This window comes from Helobdella robusta (genome assembly GCF_000326865.2).
Source record: "Helobdella robusta unplaced genomic scaffold HELROscaffold_16, whole genome shotgun sequence".
Lineage (NCBI taxonomy): Eukaryota > Metazoa > Annelida > Clitellata > Rhynchobdellida > Glossiphoniidae > Helobdella > Helobdella robusta.
The window spans coordinates 2,244,321-2,263,270 of record NW_008703893.1 but is presented as its reverse complement, the minus strand read 5'-3'; the positions used below and the strand labels follow the sequence as shown (position 1 = coordinate 2,263,270).

Below are 18,950 nucleotides of genomic sequence, written 5' to 3'. Positions count from 1 at the left end.
AAATTTTTTTGCGATCAGCTTGATTTAACGCGTGTGTGTGTATGTGTGTTTGTATGTGTGTGTATGTGTGTTTGTATGTGTGTGTATGGTGTTCGTGTGTGTGAGCGTGTGTGTGTGCGTGTGTGGAAAAAAAATACAAATACTCGTTTCATTAACATAGAAGTATTCGCAAAATTATCAAGTGTGTGTTTGTGTATGTTTGAGTGTGTGTGTGTGTGTGTTTTTTTAGCTTATGTTTTTGTGCGTGAATATTTAAATTTTGTTATTTAAAACGTTTTAATCACTACTTATTGCTACTATCAACATCGCCGTTCAAAATGTTTTTAATTTATATAGCGCCTATTTTTTACGAGGGAGAGAGAGAGAGAAACTGCGAGAGAGAGAGAGAGAAACAAGAAATATGAAGAATACCAGTGAAATTTTCAAAATCGATATCTCCATTTTCAATTGTTAATAATTATAATCTTGACTTAATCAGTTGGACTTATGAATACGTACGTACACACACACACACACAAACACGCACACACACACACACTCACACAGATACACACGTTCTTCTTATTTTCATTTTATATTTTGTGTGTGTGTGTTTTTTTGTTTCTGCATCGTCAGCATTATGAATTTCAAAGAATTAAATTTTTTTCATCTTTAGTATTTGATATGCCAAAACTCCAAAAAAAATAATATTATTATTATTATTTTATTATTTATTCATTTATTTATATATTTAAAAGTTATCATTGTCGCGTCTTTCTCCTTTTCTGAGATCTGTGTGTCATTAATTAATATAACGCACGCACAAACACACACACACCTACACACACACACACATAAACACACACACACTTATATATATATATATATATATATATATATATATATATATATATATATATATATATATATATACCTTCACATACATACATATATACACATGTGTAACATGTTTTTTTTCATTTTTATTATTGATATGACCAAAACACACAAACACATACACTTATATATTTATACATACATATATACACACACATACATCACACATACATACACACGCACATAACAAATATACACATATACAACGTGTTAATTTTTACTGACCAACAATTCATCGTGTGTTAGTCTTATGTTTTCTTTGAAGTATAATAAATTGCCATTAAAAATACTTCTCTAAAATGTATTATCGCCACAACAATAATAATAATAATCAAAATATTAATCATAATTAATAATAAAAATAATAAAAATAAAACTACCCGTTCGATTAGCCTAGAAGTACTCGCCAGCCTAACAAGTCAACTAACTCATTAAAATAATTCATGATCTGAAATATTCAGGGGATGTTTGCTGATAACTTGATGGGCAAATTATAAATAATCAAGTAAATATGAACGAAGTTGTGAATGTGTCTGTTCATTCATTTGTTCGTTCCTTCGTTCACTCAAACGTTCGTTCGATTAGTTGTTCATTCATTAATTCGTTCGTTTGTTCGTTCGATTGAAGAATTTTTCAATTCAATCATTAATTCATTCCTTCATTATTCATACAATTCTTCCCTCGTTCATTCATTTTTAACTACTTTTTATTTGTTTGTTTGTTCGTTTATTTGTTTGTATGTATGTTTGTTTGTTTGTATGTATGTTTGTTCATATATTTAATTGTTGACGTCATTCAGTCTTTTTTTTACATCGTGATCGTTACAGAAACAAAATCGACGATCTACCATCACCTCCATCTCTAAATATAAACTCATTGACGTCATCAGCCTCTTTTTCCTACTTTGCAATTGTAAATACATTCTGAAAATAACAAATTTCGTCACGTACGTACACGGACAAACAGACAGACACACACACAGACAGACAGAAAAAACATATAAGCACACGCACATCCCTCGTTACGTTACATCACTTTTGACGTCACCACCAACGACAAAACAAAAAATAACAATGGCGTGTCAAATTAATATTAGTACGGTCACCTCTCATCACAAGTGTGTGTATAGAAAAAGAGGAGAGAGAGAGAGAGAGAGAGAGAGAGAGAGAGAGAGAGAGAGAGAAAATTTTTTAGCGCACATATAAACCGAATTAAAATTCCAAAACCGAAATTTTAGCTTTTTTTCCAATGACCAATTGAGACAAATCTTGTTTGATAAATAAAGTATACGTACATAATAGTATGTATAATGTAAGCTTAACTGCACCAATATACACACATACAAACACACTCACACACATAAATACAAATTTGCACACATACACACAAACATACACGCACACAGACAAACACAAACATCTATACAACCTGATACATATATATATATATATATATATATATATATATATATATATATATATATATATATTTCACACATCATATTTATATATATATATATGTGTGTGTGGCTTTTTGTTGATAAAAGCTAAATATATATATATATATATATATATATATATATATATATATATATATATATATTATACAAGCACTATGTTTAAAATACCATGTAAAAAATTTTTCGCTTGTATTATGGCATTCAAACCATTATTGAATATAAATCACAGTTGAAGTCATACACACACACAGACACACACCACACACACACCACATACACACACACACTCATAACATATACAATTATTTTTGTATAATACGCGAAAGGTATTTTGTATTAGTACGTTTGAGTATTTCTAAATTCTTTCATATATAGTATAAATGATGGCTAACGGATGGCTTTGTATTTGTGAGAATTTATGTCGTAGCTACTTTGTTTTTTTGTTTTGTATCTATTTGTATTATTTTCTTTGTGTTGTATTGTTTGGTATGGTATTGTATTGCATTTTCATGTCTAAATAGAATCATAATATACCAACAATACCCAATTACACCGGTATAATAATAATGCTACCATTGTCTGATTTGAAGACTTTTTCCATTTCTTCATTTCAGTATGCCTTGAGACTCTACGCGCGCACAACATATAGCACGACAATGTACTATTTATTCATTCATTTATACGTAATTAAAATAATAATAATAATAATAATAAAACAAAAATAATAATAATAATTATTATTATTATTATTATTATTATAACATTAACATTAACAATTAAAAAATAATGATCGTCAGGTATTGTACAGACTTGAGAGAAAAAAATCTTCCCTATCAATGTATATGTTATATATATATATATATATATATACATTGATTGTGTATGCGTGCGTGTGTGCGAGTGTGTGTGCGTGTGTGTGCGTGTGTGCCTGTGTATTACGATTCAACATTACGAAGTTACTCTAAACAATGCCTTCTATTTGTGTGACATGTCCATATAGTTCAACATTCTATATATTGTTATATATGTATGTATTGGTATTGATATGCATGTATGCATGCATGTATGTATTATTATTCCTACTAACAGGTTAGTTTAAAATACCTAAAATAACTTATTTCACACAGAATATAAACCATACTTTATATATTTTTCGAAATTTCAAAAAGTGCTTTTATTTTGAAGTATTTTGCCATTGCCAGAACGTCGATACTTATCGAACTTGATATAGCCGATACTTTTTTGACAGAAATAACCGATACTATATACTGATACTGGTACTAATACCGATTCCCCGATACTATATACCGATACTTATACCAATACCGATTCCGATACATCTGAGCGACAAGGGGATGTGCTTTTAATAGTAATCATTTTATATTTCAAAGATAAGTAGTGGTTTTTGTTGTAAACATCTGTCCATTAAGTCAGAAATAAATATTTGCAGTTATATTTATAAATTTCATTTTATAACGTATTATCTCTGTAACCATACAACTTCACATTTAGATCTTTTAAGAACAAATGTTGGCATAGCTAGAAAGATACTTTATGGCTCTGAAAATTCACAATACTTTTTAGAAATAACAACAATTTTTGAGGAGTATTCTGATCTCTCTTTTTGCAAATCGAATGCTAGAAGTTCAGTATCTTTATCGTTGTCTACAACAGCACACATATTTAGTGTCATCTACAAATTTTGAAATTATAGACTTTATTCCTAGATCAATATCATTGATGTATATTACAAATAGCAATGGTTCTAATACGGATCCTTGAGGAACCCCACTTGTAACATTGCTCCAGTTTGAGAAACTTCCTCCAACACCAACTTGTTGCCGTCTGTTTTGTAACCAGTTAGAAATCCACTTGAGTGTGTTTCCTTTGATTCTATTCGCCTCTAATTTTAAGGCCAAACTTTTATGCAGTACCTTATCAAAAGTCTTAGCAAAATCTAATTACACATTATCCACTGATTTCTTTTTGTCCAAATTTTCATAAACCTCTTCAAATTTGTTAGGCATTAACACTTATCCATAAATTCCTGTTGGTTGTTGTATATGATATCGTTTTTTGCCAAGTGGTTCACAATTATCTTTTTAATTATTCTTTCTATTATAGTACAATGCTTGTAAGACTTATTGGTCTATAATTTCGTTTGTCGCAATGATCTCCTTTCTTGAAGAGTGGCACTGTGATTGCATCTTTCCAATTTGATTGTATTTCACCCGTTGCCAACCATTTATTAAAAATTGTTAGCAGTGCTTCCGCAATGTCCTCTAATAAGTGAAGTTTTCAACTTTTAACATTTAAAAATTATTAATTTGATACAAATCATAATTTAATTTGATAAAATTATTATTTTTCATCTCATATTGCATATCTTAATGTGTAAAACTATTAATAAGTAAAAATATGGCCTAGGTCTTCTTAAAAATTTACACTATGTTTGCCGTTAAGACAATGTTTAAATACAGTCTGTTATATACACAAAAGCACATATTTCAACATCCAATATACACACACACGTACATATACACATAACAAACACAAACACACAGACATATACAAGTGAATGTGGATGCATATATATGTATATGTGTGTGTGTTTATGTCTACAAATGTACGAGTATGTGTATATTTGTATATGTGTATGTTTGTATATGTATATGTGTATATATTTATAAACCCCTATGTATAAATACCTTTATGTAACTTTGTTTAAATTGTTAGAACGCAAACAATGCAGCGGCATTAATAACAAATAGGTATAGTAGTTCCAAGCGATAGTCTATCTACATTACACTGTCACGTTATTAATATTTAATTTGTAAATATAATTTATAATAATAATTATATGTGTAATTAGTTAGTTTTTCTGTAATTATTAGTTTTAGTTAATATTAACTTTAATAAATTGACCCAAAATACCTTAACACGTGATTTTGAAGTTGTTTTTTTTTCTGTCTAATCGCATTTGGAGTATTTACGGTTTGCTTATAGAGATAAGCTCTAGTGAAATCAACAATCAAATTTTATCTGCTTCTATTCTTCATTGTTGGTACTCGAGTCCGACTGCAATAAAATTCACTAATCATAATAAAATTATTAATAAATAAATAAATATAGAGAAAAATAAAATTACAAATAATAAGAAATATGTTATGACTACGATATTTGGCTGCTTTTTAAACCTATGTAGACCACTGACGTACACAAGTTGAATCAACTGATTGTCGACAGTGTATGTACTAAATTATAGAAAGATTCATATTATTATATTTTGGCTCGAATTTTTTGTATATCTTTCGAGAAAGTTGTGTATGCTGTTGGTAAACCTGCCTAACTACGCCTCATAACCACGACGAACATCTAAACGAGATTTTTTTGCCTGTTGTGAATAAACAGGAGAAATCATAGCGTCTTCATCGAAGTTAAGAACAAAGGTTTAAAAAATTTCACACAAACATCTCACGTAAAATAGCTTAGTAAAGTTGACGACGACGACGACGATGATGCAGCGATGGCAAGTGAAGCTACTGGCCATACTTCTGACACTGGCTCTCATGCTTGTCGTTGTTTTCATCCCTTTCAAAATTATGGCTTGCTTCAAGAAACTTGGCAGTAGAGGTTATTATTTGGTTTATATCGTGTTTTTTTTAGTTGAATGAAAACTTGAATGGGGACGTTCAAATCGCTTATATTTTCGATAATGTCTTTTTCAATGTGTAACAAGTGAACTAAACAAATGAATAACCAAGTTGATAATGGTAATTAATTGGTGTAAACTTTGAAACAAACATTTTCAATATTTAGCACACGCTCAACTTTAAAATCTTCCATAACTTTCTGCACCAGGTACAAGACTGTTAGTGACGTTGAGTTGTTTCACTGGAGGTGTCTTCCTAGGCACATGTCTGCTCTTCCTCATTCCTGAAGTCTTCCACCTTATGACGGAGCCTTACTACGGTTTCGAACATTTCCCGATGGCCGAAACAACGATCGGCGTTGGTTTCATGTTCATCATGTTCCTCGAACGATTTGTTCATTCCTGCAAACGGAAAAAAACGAAAAAAATTAACCGAGAGGTGCAAACGAACGGCTGCAACGGTTCGACGGCAACTCCAAGTCCCGCCATTCACGAAATTAATAATAACGAAAAAGATGTACAAACACTCGTGCAATCGAACGGCGAAACGAAATATTTCCAGGTGGAGTTGGACAACCGCCTCGATGAGGAGGAGACAGCATCAGTCGATTCGCTCACTGATGAAAGTGCAACAAAAGTCATAATACTCTTTCTCGCCCTGGCTCTCGATGAATTCTTGGGTGGAATAAGTCTCGGTCTGCAGAGGACCTCAGGTGCTGTGTGGGGGGTTCTGGTTGGACTCCTGGCTCACGAATGCGTGGTGGGATTCAGCTACGGACTGCAGTTGGCGGGACTCGTGAGCAAGAAACCTTGCTTGTCTTACACCTTGGGGGCTATGTACGCCCTGATGTCTCCAGTCGGGTCCGTCGTAGGCATGATGATTGGCGAATTTGTATTCAGCGAAAGTATAAATTTCGTAAACGGCGTTCTACAGGGTATCGCCACCGGTGTGTTCTTATACGTCACGTTTTTTGAGATTTTAGAAGGTAAAGTGAACTCGAAAAGTACCTACAAAGATCTACTGGCTGTTTCGGCCGGATTCTTTATAATGGTGTTCATCGCGCTGATACCAAGAGAAGGTAGCATGAAACAAACAGATGCAGACTATCTACTCGAACATATGAACAACAAAACAACAGTTCAACAGACGACGTACGCCTGAGCGAGGCACTTGAAGGCATGCATGCACGCGTGGCAAGCATCAACGGATTGTAAATTTAATTCCGTACCTATAATAACTTCATCAAATATGTATAACAACTTTTTGGATCTTAATTGTGATAATTCTTAAAAAAAAAATTGGAAGATAACTTTAAATGAAGATAGATCATTTTTTTTATAAATAACATCCAATAATGAACTATGTATATTCATGTAGAACAATTATAAACTAAAAGTTTTTTGGAACAATGGATTACAAAAGCTTGAACTTCCAACAATCAACAAATGAAAAAAACATTCATAACGATTGCGCACATAAATTAAACACAATAAAACGCAAATTCATCATATTATTATCATTAATAATGACTGAAAATATAATTTTAAAATAAAAACTATCTATCTAAATGCACTGTTCGATCTGTTCATTGATTTGAGGGTTGTGCCATTTCAACGAAATGTCGGTTAAGTGGTTGTCAAAATCTATCACATCCCTGAATGCTTTTGTCTGTATAAGTGTCTGGGCCACATCAATCACATCCTTCTCAATTAGGACTCTAAAAAATTTTTCAAACATTTTAAAAGTGAAATATATATAAAACATAAGGTGAATTACAACGTTACATACAAGTTGCAAAACTCGACATATACTCTTTTTAGTATGTAAGTTACTTGACAATATTCTAACAAGTATTAAAAACTTATTTTAAAAAATTCCTAAAATTAATCGACAAAAAAATTTGATAAGAAACAACAATTAAAAACTGGATAAACATTCAGGAAATTGCATGGTGAGTAACACTATTAAACATACAGTTAATTACAATATAGGCAGGTGAGTGAATACAAGCGCTATTAATTCTAACAAACAAAAAATGAACTGGAAATTATGACAGAAATTCTAGAGATAAATATAGCTAGTAGCTGATACAAAAAAAATTTGTAAAAAAATTTATTTCAAAAATATTTTTTTGGTGAAGATGGCCAAGAATACTACTTTTTATCTGACTTTTTCCACTTGCCATCATAATTGTTGTACAGGATGTATGCATTCTCACCATCATCATCTGCAAGTCTCTCATTGTCGATCTAGAACGTCATAAAGAAATCAGTAAGACAGTTATCCAATTGACTAAATTTAAAGAAAAGACAAGACAGGTTGGAGACAAAATAGTTAACCTTGCATTTATAATGAGCAAATTTATGATAAATAAATAAAAATAATATATAATTAAATAATTAATGAAATGTTTAATAATTTTTAATAAAACACTAAATTATTTAGCACAACTTAGAATATATAATTAAATAATTAATGAAATGTTTAATAATTTTTAATAAAACACTAAATTATTTAGCACAACTTACCATAAGAAAAAAGGCTTCATTAAAATTATCTTTAACCTTTTCTGCTATTCTATAGGTTATGTTCGTGGGACTTTGAAGAAAAAATAATCAAAAAATGAAATTTAATGTACAGAAATGGTAATTTGATTTAAAATTAAATTAATTAAAAAATAATTTTATGAATAATTAAACTAAAACTAATTAATGACAATACTTCTTATCAAATATAACTTCGTTAGCCTGGTAATATCCGGCTATGACTAAATCATTGCACTGACAATATGCATCAATCTGAAAATTAGAATGAAGGCTGATTAATCAGAGGGTTATTTTGATTTTATTTCATTTTCAACAGAACAGGAACAAGTAACAATTTTGGTTGTTAAAACTCAAATGAAATGAAATAAAACATATATAACATCATTAACTTTTTAAATTTTATTTTATAATTAAAAATTCCAAATAGCATATGCCATTATGACGCATATGTTATGTAAAAATGTAAGTCTACCAATTTCTTCAATAATAAGTTAAAGAACTATGTAATTTGTAATGAATGACCACTTTATTAAATAATATTAATTTTAATTAAAACAGTCAACGACACATTACTCAATTAATTTAATTAAATTAGTAATTACTAATTAGGACTAATCAAATTGGTAGTGAATAGATTTAAAAAAAACTACTTGGATGAGGGCCACCTCCAGCATGGGTGCAAGCGTCAGGTGACTATGAAACAACGGAATGCAGTCTTTAATTTCCAGGACGACTTTACCATCTTTTTGTTTAGGACATTCCGCCAAAAAAACGCCATTTATGTAACAGTGGGGGTACTTAGCGGCGTGTAGTAACGGTTTTACAAATGATCGGGCATTCATACATATGTTCTCCATCTTGATTAATTCATAACAATATCAACGGGCACTGACTTTAGAGTTATATTTGAAAAATTACAAAATGAAAATATTTTTTGTAATATTTTTAAGTGTTTTATATTTATTATTCAATAAATAATATATTTTAAAATAATATTTAAAAATTTAAAGTTATAAATAAACTACCATTAAACAGACAATTGCATTGTTGAAAATTAATTAAACAATAAAACGCGCCCAGAGAATATTCGGTTGCTATGCATTTGATCGTGAACGTTCGTGGATGTCGTAGAACCTTCCACAGGCTTCTCTAACGTTCTCTCACTTTCTCGTCTGCCTGCCTAGCACTATATAAGCCCCACACTAACTTCAGTCCGGCATTACATATTCTCCTGAACTACAAAAATTGTTATTACTATTTGATACTATATAAACTTGCGATATTGTTAGATTTTATTTTATCCTTCGCATCAAGAATTCTGTCAGTTTTGTAAAATATTAGTGAAAATTTTATTTAGAAATATTTTTATTGTTTCCGAGGTTTACATCTAGAGTCGTAAACTAAAAACAAAATGTCGAAAGCTCCAGCAATTGGTATTGATTTGGGCACGACGTATTCGTGCGTCGGTGTCTTCCAGCACGGAAAAGTAGAGATCATCGCGAACGATCAGGGAAACAGGACCACCCCCAGCTATGTGGCGTTTACAGATTCAGAGAGGCTCATCGGTGATGCCGCCAAAAATCAGGTCGCCATGAACCCATCCAACACGGTTTTTGACGCCAAGAGGTTGATTGGGAGACGTTTTGATGATCCTTCTGTGCAGTCCGACATGAAACATTGGCCGTTCACAGTCGTCAGTGAAGGAGGGAAGCCAAAAATCAGAGTTGAGTACAAGGGGGAGAATAAAACATTCTTCCCGGAAGAAATTTCTTCTATGGTCCTCTTGAAAATGAAAGAAGTTGCAGAGGCTTATCTTGGCAAGGTAGTGTATTCTTAATTTTGTTCATCTGTTTCTTTTGTTAGGGTGTATTTTACAAAGATTGAATTTTATTTTTTATTTGTTTGTAGTTTTTGCAGTTGTTTTTCGTTAGTAGATCATGTTTTTAACAAAATTTAATTGGCATTCATTTGTTTCAGCAATTAACTAATTTGTGTTTTCTTAAATTTCCAGACTGTAACAGATGCTGTGGTTACTGTTCCAGCCTACTTCAATGACTCCCAGCGTCAGGCAACCAAAGATGCGGGCACCATATCTGGTCTGAATGTTCTGCGTATCATCAATGAGCCGACAGCTGCTGCAATTGCTTATGGTCTTGACAAGAAGGTCGGGTCCGAGAGAAATGTTCTTATTTTTGACCTGGGTGGTGGAACATTCGATGTTTCTATTTTGACAATCGAGGATGGTATCTTTGAAGTCAAGTCAACTTCTGGGGACACCCATCTTGGTGGAGAAGATTTTGATAATCGTATGGTCACTCACTTCATTCAAGAGTTCAAACGCAAACACAAAAAAGATATCAGTGACAATAAGAGGGCTGTCAGGCGTTTGAGAACTGCCTGTGAGAGAGCCAAAAGAACACTTTCCAGTTCGAGCCAGGCAAGTGTGGAGATAGATTCCTTGTATGAAGGAATTGATTTTTACACAAGCATCACAAGAGCCAGGTTTGAGGAACTGTGCGCTGATCTCTTCAGAAGTACTCTTGATCCAGTTGAGAAAGCTCTGAGGGATGCCAAGATGGACAAGTCCAGTGTTCATGATATCGTTTTGGTAGGTGGCTCGACCAGGATTCCTAAAGTTCAGAAACTTCTACAAGATTTCTTCAATGGAAGAGAGCTAAACAAGTCCATAAATCCAGATGAGGCTGTGGCTTATGGAGCAGGTGTGTTGAGGATTTTATTTGTTTTTCTTTTATGTGTTTATTTTTTTGCAGTTGCATTTTTTTTCACTTTATTGAATGTATTTTACATATTGAAATGTTTGCTGATGATTTATATTAATTTTATTTTGCAGCTGTCCAGGCAGCCATATTGCATGGTGACAAGTCAGAAGCAGTTCAGGACTTGCTGTTGTTAGATGTGGCCCCACTCTCACTTGGTATTGAAACAGCTGGTGGAGTGATGACAGCCCTGGTCAAACGTAATACTACCATCCCAACAAAGCAGACCCAAACTTTTACAACATACTCTGACAACCAACCTGGTGTGCTCATCCAAGTGTATGAAGGAGAGAGAGCTATGACAAAAGATAACAACCTCCTTGGCAAATTTGAGCTTTCTGGAATTCCACCAGCTCCAAGAGGAGTTCCTCAGATTGAAGTCACATTTGACATTGATGCCAACGGTATCATGCATGTCTCAGCAGTTGACAAGAGCACTGGTCGCGAAAACAAAATCACCATCACCAATGATAAAGGCCGTCTGAGCAAGGACGAGATTGAGAAGATGGTGAAGGAGGCAGAGAGATACAAAGATGAAGATGAGAAGCAGAGAGAACGTATATCAGCTAAGAATGCTCTAGAAGGTTATGCATTCAACATGAAGGCAACAGTGGATGATGAGAAGTTGAAGGACAAGATATCTGAATCAGACAAGAAGCTGGTCATTGACAAATGCAACGAGATCATCAAGTGGATGGACTCCAATCAGGTATGCACAAGTTTTGAATTGTGTTTTCTGTTTTGCTTGCCCATCGGTAGAATTTCATAAATGATGCTTCTGCAGTGATGCATGCATATATTTTTATAGGTTTATTTTTTTGAGTCTATACCTCGTTCAGTTTGTCTTAATTTTTCTTTTACATTTATCCAACAGCTTGCAGAGAAGGATGAGTTTGAGCACAAACAGAAGGAGTTGGAGAAGGTCTGCATGCCCATTGTGACCAAGTTGTACCAGGGCTCGGGAGGAGCTGGAGGCATGCCGGGAGGATTCCCAGGTGGATTTCCGGGAGCAGGAGCGGGGGAGAGTGCAGGGGCATCTTCTGGAAAGGGACCAACCATTGAAGAAGTTGATTAAGCTGACGGGGATGAATCACTTCTGTTATGAGAGAGGGTGAATGAGTGGTTGTTCGAGACTTCGTTCTGTTGTACATTTGATTGTTTCGTTCGTACGTGCTTGGGCTAGACTCTCATTTTTTATGTTTGTATTGTGCAGTCCTGTTATTTATTTTTGTTTGTTTTTTATGTTTCTTTAGAAATTTCAGTGTGAACAATTTATGTAGCGTTTATTTAATGGACAGACGATAACTTCACCGAGTTCTATATTAATGTGATTGAACAGTATTTGTATATTAACTTTTCCATTTTTTCTATTTCAAAGTTCTGTTAATGTTTTTTTGAAATTAATAAAACTTGAAAACAAAATACTTTTTTTTTCTTCATAAAGTCGTAAAAATACTCGGCGCTTAGGACTATGAAGTAATGGATGGGACGTTTTATTTAGAACAAGTAATTTAGTTGGTGTGTGCGTTACTACTACTCGGCGAGGTACGTGGTAAAGTAGGTAGGAGGTTTTGCCTGAATGTGTGAATTTTATTGATTGTGAAAAACTGTTTGGTATTGAAAAAGTCAGAATCAATCGTGATAAATGTTTAATAGTTTAGATGGTAGGTGTAACAAGCTCGCTCAGATTACGCGCTTGGTTCTCTCGAAGGTATACTCAATTTCGTGGACCCCTGGGGCTGGTAGCGCAACGAATCGCACGGTTAGAATTTGTTGGTTGCTGGTTTGGTTGGCAGCGAAGTCTAGAGTCACGAAACCGTGTTCTTTTTTGAAGTAGTGCACCTCATAACCTTTAAATTGAATGAAAAAATTGCGTTTTGAAACAAGTGTCGGCTTGTTAAGGTTGACTTGAATTTAAAAACATTTTACAGAATTAACCTAGTTCCCATAAAGATGTTGTTGCAACACTTTGTTTTCCATCAAGACCTCGGCCACCGGCTGCGGAAATGACTTAATCCACATTCCATTTACTCTGATTCTTCGCCATTTTGTCTGAAGCAAGTGTGGTAAAATGGCGGAAAAGTTGAATCTAATGGAATCAATCAATAAATCATGATTAAATAAATATCTTACGCCGTATACATTGAATGTAATCGTACGTTGATGACGTCATTCATGTCGAATCAAGATATAAGGATGACGTGATTAAATAAATTACAAAAATTCAGTGATGTGCTGCATGTTGTGGTTGTGTCCAGCCAAATTCAAATCTACCTGATACTTTTGCAGCAACGGTACGATGGCCTTTCGAGTCTTCGTGACTCCAGTGGCGTACCCTCCGACGCTGAATGGCGGATGATGACCGATCACAATTTTCCATGTCGCTTTACTATGTTTCAATTTCGCTTCTAGTCTTTTAGTAGTAATGTTACTAGAAATAATTATCATGAATTGCAAGACCTTTTATTATAAAAAATCAAAAATAGTTATTTTCTTAAACAATTTCGAATCAAAATCATCTACACGCACGCACGCACACACGCACGCACGCCCGTGCAAATGAATATAAGTGTGTAAGCAATTATTAATCCATATAATCAACTTGAGCAAGATTTTTAAAAAGGCCTTTTAATTATTAGTTTTTTTATTCGTTGATTTCACAATAGGAAGATTGTGTGCATCATTCAAAGGGAAGATCCGCGAACGAATTACGGTAACCAAAGTTGATCAGCCGGTCAATCAATCAAATTGTCATTCCTTCTTTTTCTTAGTTCTTTCATTTGTTCATCCACCATCCATTTCTCCCTCCATTCCTTTATTCGGTTCATTCATTTATTCATTCATTCATTCACACTCAACTAATTATCGGTATTAAAAAGTAAATGAGTGAACTACCATATCATTTGTTCCTTATAGCCTGTTAAATTTTTCTCAATGTTTGTGTGTCTACAATGAACAAATGTACGGAGCCGTCCAGGAACGCAACATCGTACCTTACGTGAATTCCCATCATCATCATCATAATTAATTATATAATTGATTAATTATTAATTAATTAATCAATCAATCAACGGTTGATATATTTTACTTAATAGCAGCATTTCTAAATTGAATTGTTAAAATAATAAAAATTGAATAAATAGATAAAAATCAAACAGACCATAAGGCAGGCATGTACCACCTTGGCTCTATTCTAGAATATTCGACCTGGACTCCGTATTCGCCAGCATGATCATGATTGCCAAGACTGATGTACCACGTTTTGTTCTTTGCATTCGATGCGATGACGTCATCGTCATCGTGACGTCATGGTACGTTGAGGCGACGATGCGATGATGAGGATGTATAAAAGTTGTAATCATGATTATTAAAATTGTAATCGTGATGATTAAATTGATGATACCGATAACAGCAGCATGTCTTGCACTGATGTCGAAGGTAAAAATTTTTAAATTTTAACATCGTGATGAATGATTGGGATGTGATAAAAAAAAACTACACGACCTATCCAAAAACTTACCTAAATATTTAAATACAATACAATACAATTTTATTAAATCTCAAAAAAAACAAATCAAATTAACGGTACAGTTTTTAAAAGAAAAACCGATTTTAACCGACTACTCATCCGAATGTCCTCCAGATCATACACATCTCTCCAGGTTTTAGTAAATCTGGAATCATTGACGGACTGGACCCCTCTGGTATAGAAATTATCCCCGGGCGCTAATGATTGCATGGCACCTAAAATGTTGCCAGTATGTCAACATGGCACTGGCCACTCTCTGCTGCCGGCTGTTATCAGTGACCCAATCACTAATCACCATAAAATGGTAGGCTGGGAGGAGGACGATAAGAATGGGGATGATCTCACAATAAAAGTAGTATTAGTGGTACTAGTAGTAGTAGTAGTAGTAGTAGTAGTAGTAGTAGTAGTAGTAGTAGTAGTAGTAGTAGTAGTAGTAGTAGTAGTAGTAGTAGTAGTAGTAGTAGTAGTAGGAGTAGTAGTAGGTAAGGTAGTAGTAGTAGTAAGTAAGGTAGTAGTTGTATTAGTAGTAAAAGTAATAATAATAATAATAATAACAGAACAAACCAACCGTCAATGCATATTGGAGGAAGGAGAACAAAGAGTAGAGTGACAAAAAATTTATTATTTATATTATTATTGTTAATATAATTATTATTATTAATATTATTACTCATTGTTCTATTTATTCAATATTTGCAAGTTATTAATGAACTGTTCAAAAAATATGAAGTGGCTGGCTCTTCCGAAATCAGAGCTTACCAATAGTTATTAAATTTTTGTAGTTTAATTTTTACTACTTATTCAAGCATCGAAATATATATATATATATATATATATGTGTGTGTGTGTGTGTGTGTGTGTGTGTGTGTGGTGTGTGTGTGTGTGTTGTGGTTGTGGAGTGTTTGTGTATGTGTGTATTTTTGTTTGTGTGTTGTGTTTGTGCAAATATTTTTAATTTTAGAGCTGCGAAAATTTGAATATTGATTTTTTGATAAATTCCGTTATAAATTTTAAAACGTTTATTTATTCATTTGTTAATTATTCATTTTTTTAGTTGTAGATACAAACATAAAAGGCAATATAATAAACGACGAAAAACAAAATGATATAATAAGACAGAGACAAATAATAATAGAAGTTAACTGGTTTGATTAATGATAATAATTATTAGAAGTTAGAAGTTAAAGAAATTATAGCAAATTTGTAGCTACGCTAACAAAATTAATACAAAATGAATTTGTTTATATACACTGAAAATTACAAAACATGAAATAGTGTTTAATCGTAAGCAGACAAGTGAAACAATCCCTCTACTCTAATTTCTAATATACGTCATTCCGATGTTAGTTCTAACGTTGGGGACTGTCGTTAGATGGCGCTTTTTGTCCTATTGAATGTGTACGTAATCTCAATTGTATCTGGTTTCGTGACTTCGAAGTATCTCACGTTCAGAAGGTCCGACTTGCTGAATTCCAGTGAAACGAAACCGAATTGACTCCTGAAGAAGCGCAGTTTGTAACCTGTCGTTGGCGGACGTTTCGATTGAATTGGTTATGGATCAGTAAATTATAAGGTTACTAATTACGAATTAATTATAAGTTTATTAATTATAAATTAATTATAATTAAGAATAATTAATTTCCCAAAAACGCACCTCTCTTCATCAATTCATTTTCCGCGTTGGCGGTCTTCGGTGCCAACTTCCTCCCACCCCCACCAGAAACGACGTAATCAACGATCCACTTAGTCTCCTCATTTCTGACGTCATCTTAAATTTAAAAAATTATAAATACACCAAGGTAAACTTACGGCATATTTTTAGAGAAAATATAAAATAAAAAAAAAATATATATATATATATGACGCCATACCTTTAGAGATGTGCTGTAAGTTGTGATCGTGCCCTGCCAAGTAAAGGTCGACCTTGTACTTTTCCAACAGTGGGACGATTTTGTAGTGGGTTTTTGGCACGCCAGGGGCGTACTTACCCCCCGTCACAGGAGGGTGGTGGCCAAAAACGACCTTCCATGTTGCTTTCGACTTGCTCAGTTTGTCTTCCAACCTTCGAACAATTGTCAATTATTTAAATTTTAAATTAATTAGTTTTTAAATATTAGTTTTTGTTGTTTATTCTTCTAAAAAGAAAAATTTTTTGATCTATCCATCCAAGAATTCATTCCTCCATTGATTTTTCAGTTTATCCATTAATTTAACTTAGCAGTCGATCTTTCTCTCTAATTAATTAAATCATTCGTTCATTCATCCACAAAGCATTCATTCGCTTATGAACATTAGATTATTATGCAGCACACAATTCATTCTGTCATTCATTCATCCGTTCAAACATGCACTGATTAATTCATTCATTCCCTAATTCATTCATTCACTAATTCATTCATTCACTAATTCATTCATCCGTTCTTTCATTCATTCAACATTTCAACTACCATTGAAGTTGTTTCTTGTAATCGTAAACACTCTTCTCAATTGAGACCGTATCGATGCTGAAGAGATGTATTGCACCGCTCTGAAACTGCGCGTCGTACCTGCGAGAATTTCGTATCATGCTATCAGATTACTGAATAACTTTGTATTGTTTTACATTCATTCTTTCTTTAATTCCTTCCTTCATTCATTCATCAATTCATTCATTAATTCATCTATCTTTCATTCAGTTTTTCTTAGTTTGGTTTTGGTGAATTATTAAAATCTATATGATTCAGATTTACAATGCCCAGAATCGTCAAGAATATTACAAAGAAAATTAACAAGAACTACTACTACTACTAGCAATAATAATAATAATAATAACAATAATAAATAATAAAATAATAAATGACAATTTTGCAGGTGTTCTATTCAAAGTAAAACAACAAATGACGTTTTCGAATGAATAAGAAAACATTTTTCTATTCATCCATCCATCCATCCATCAATCCATCCATCAATCCATCCATCAATAAATATGTATATATATTTGTGAAATTTTTTCTACAATGAAAACGAACCACAATGATGGTAAATGCCAGCGAGGTTCTACGTTTGTGTATTCTATCTGAGCCTTGTAGTTGCCATCGTGGTCGTGATTCCCCATACTCATCAGCCAGTACTTGTCCTGATAATGATGTGGAAGGATGATTGTGATGATGATGATGACGATTGTGATGATGGTGATGGTGTTTATGGATAGGATAATGATAACGTTGACAATAAATACAAACGAAAATAATAAAAAACCGACACAAACATGAACAATCGAACACCGAAACTTACCTGAATACCCTTCAAATTGTACACATTCCTCCAAGAGGTATTGAACCTGGGATCGTTGACAGACTTGACTCCGGCCGGATATATATTGTCCCCGGTACTGATTATCCCATTGCATTTGACGGTTTGGCATAGTGCTGACATGCCTCTGGCAGTCCGGTATTGATTTTCGTTATCATCCCCCCAATCACCAATGACAATGAGGTGGAAGGCTGTTGGGGTAATGTGTGGTGGTGATTGTGTGTGTGGTGGTTGTGTGTGTGGTGATTGTGTGTGTGGTGATTGTGTGTGTGGTGATTGTGTGTGTGGTGATGTGTGATCGTTTTGTGTGGTGATGTGTGTGGCGATTGTATTAACATTATAACAGAATAAATGATACTTATGCTAATGAATGAATGAATGAATGAGTGAGTAAATGAATGAGTGAATGAATGAATAGATGAATGAATGAATGAATGAATGAATGAATGAATGAATGAATGAATGAATGAATGAATGAATGCATGAATGAAAGAATGAATGAATGAACGGAAAACGAAACATACTAGACTAACTGTTCACGTAGGAGACCAACAAACCAACGAAAAGTAACTTGACCAACATGAAACTCATGATATTTGTCAGAAATATTTCAAAAAGACTTAAGAAATACACAAGTTTTGAAATTTGACATGCCCCTTATATACTACTCTGCCACTTATATAGTGTGTATGTGAGTGTGTATGTATGCGTGTGTATGTGTGCGTGTGTATGTGTGCGTGTGTGTTTTTACGATTTGTTTATAAGCACTTGAATTAAAAATTCATTAGTAAATTAATTAATATCTGGAGTTGTAAAAAA

At 33.2% G+C, this 18,950-nt stretch overlaps 4 protein-coding genes across 4 annotated transcripts; 2 read left to right on the top strand and 2 right to left on the bottom strand.

The window, feature by feature from the left end:
* The first annotated feature begins 5,292 nt into the window (after positions 1–5,292).
* On the top strand, positions 5,293–7,560 carry HELRODRAFT_185417 (hypothetical protein). The gene is given in 3 exon segments (XM_009015591.1): positions 5,293–5,347; positions 5,359–5,968; positions 6,197–7,560. 2 exon segments carry the CDS (start codon positions 5,851–5,853, stop codon positions 7,147–7,149), a joined length of 1,071 nt encoding a protein of 356 aa, XP_009013839.1. The 5' UTR covers positions 5,293–5,347; positions 5,359–5,850; the 3' UTR covers positions 7,150–7,560.
* Positions 7,552–9,391, bottom strand: HELRODRAFT_156641 (hypothetical protein; the record flags this gene model as incomplete). Its single annotated transcript, XM_009015590.1, has 5 exons — positions 7,552–7,705; positions 8,158–8,237; positions 8,517–8,586; positions 8,710–8,786; positions 9,185–9,391. The coding sequence occupies 5 exons, from the start codon at positions 9,389–9,391 to the stop codon at positions 7,552–7,554; spliced, it is 588 nt and encodes a 195-aa protein (XP_009013838.1).
* A 554-nt stretch (positions 9,392–9,945) lies between these two features.
* On the top strand, positions 9,946–12,733 carry HELRODRAFT_186840 (hypothetical protein; the record flags this gene model as incomplete). The annotated part of the gene is made up of 4 exons (XM_009015589.1): positions 9,946–10,356; positions 10,546–11,254; positions 11,386–12,020; positions 12,186–12,733. The coding sequence occupies 4 exons, from the start codon at positions 9,946–9,948 to the stop codon at positions 12,384–12,386; spliced, it is 1,956 nt and encodes a 651-aa protein (XP_009013837.1). The 3' UTR covers positions 12,387–12,733.
* Positions 12,734–16,208: 3,475 nt separating this feature from the next.
* HELRODRAFT_169769 (hypothetical protein) lies at positions 16,209–18,722 on the bottom strand (the record flags this gene model as incomplete). The annotated part of the gene is made up of 7 exons (XM_009015588.1): positions 16,209–16,360; positions 16,495–16,608; positions 16,712–16,902; positions 17,288–17,386; positions 17,849–17,955; positions 18,114–18,322; positions 18,665–18,722. 7 exons carry the CDS (start codon positions 18,720–18,722, stop codon positions 16,209–16,211), a joined length of 930 nt encoding a protein of 309 aa, XP_009013836.1.
* Between the last annotated feature and the right edge of the window lie 228 nt (positions 18,723–18,950).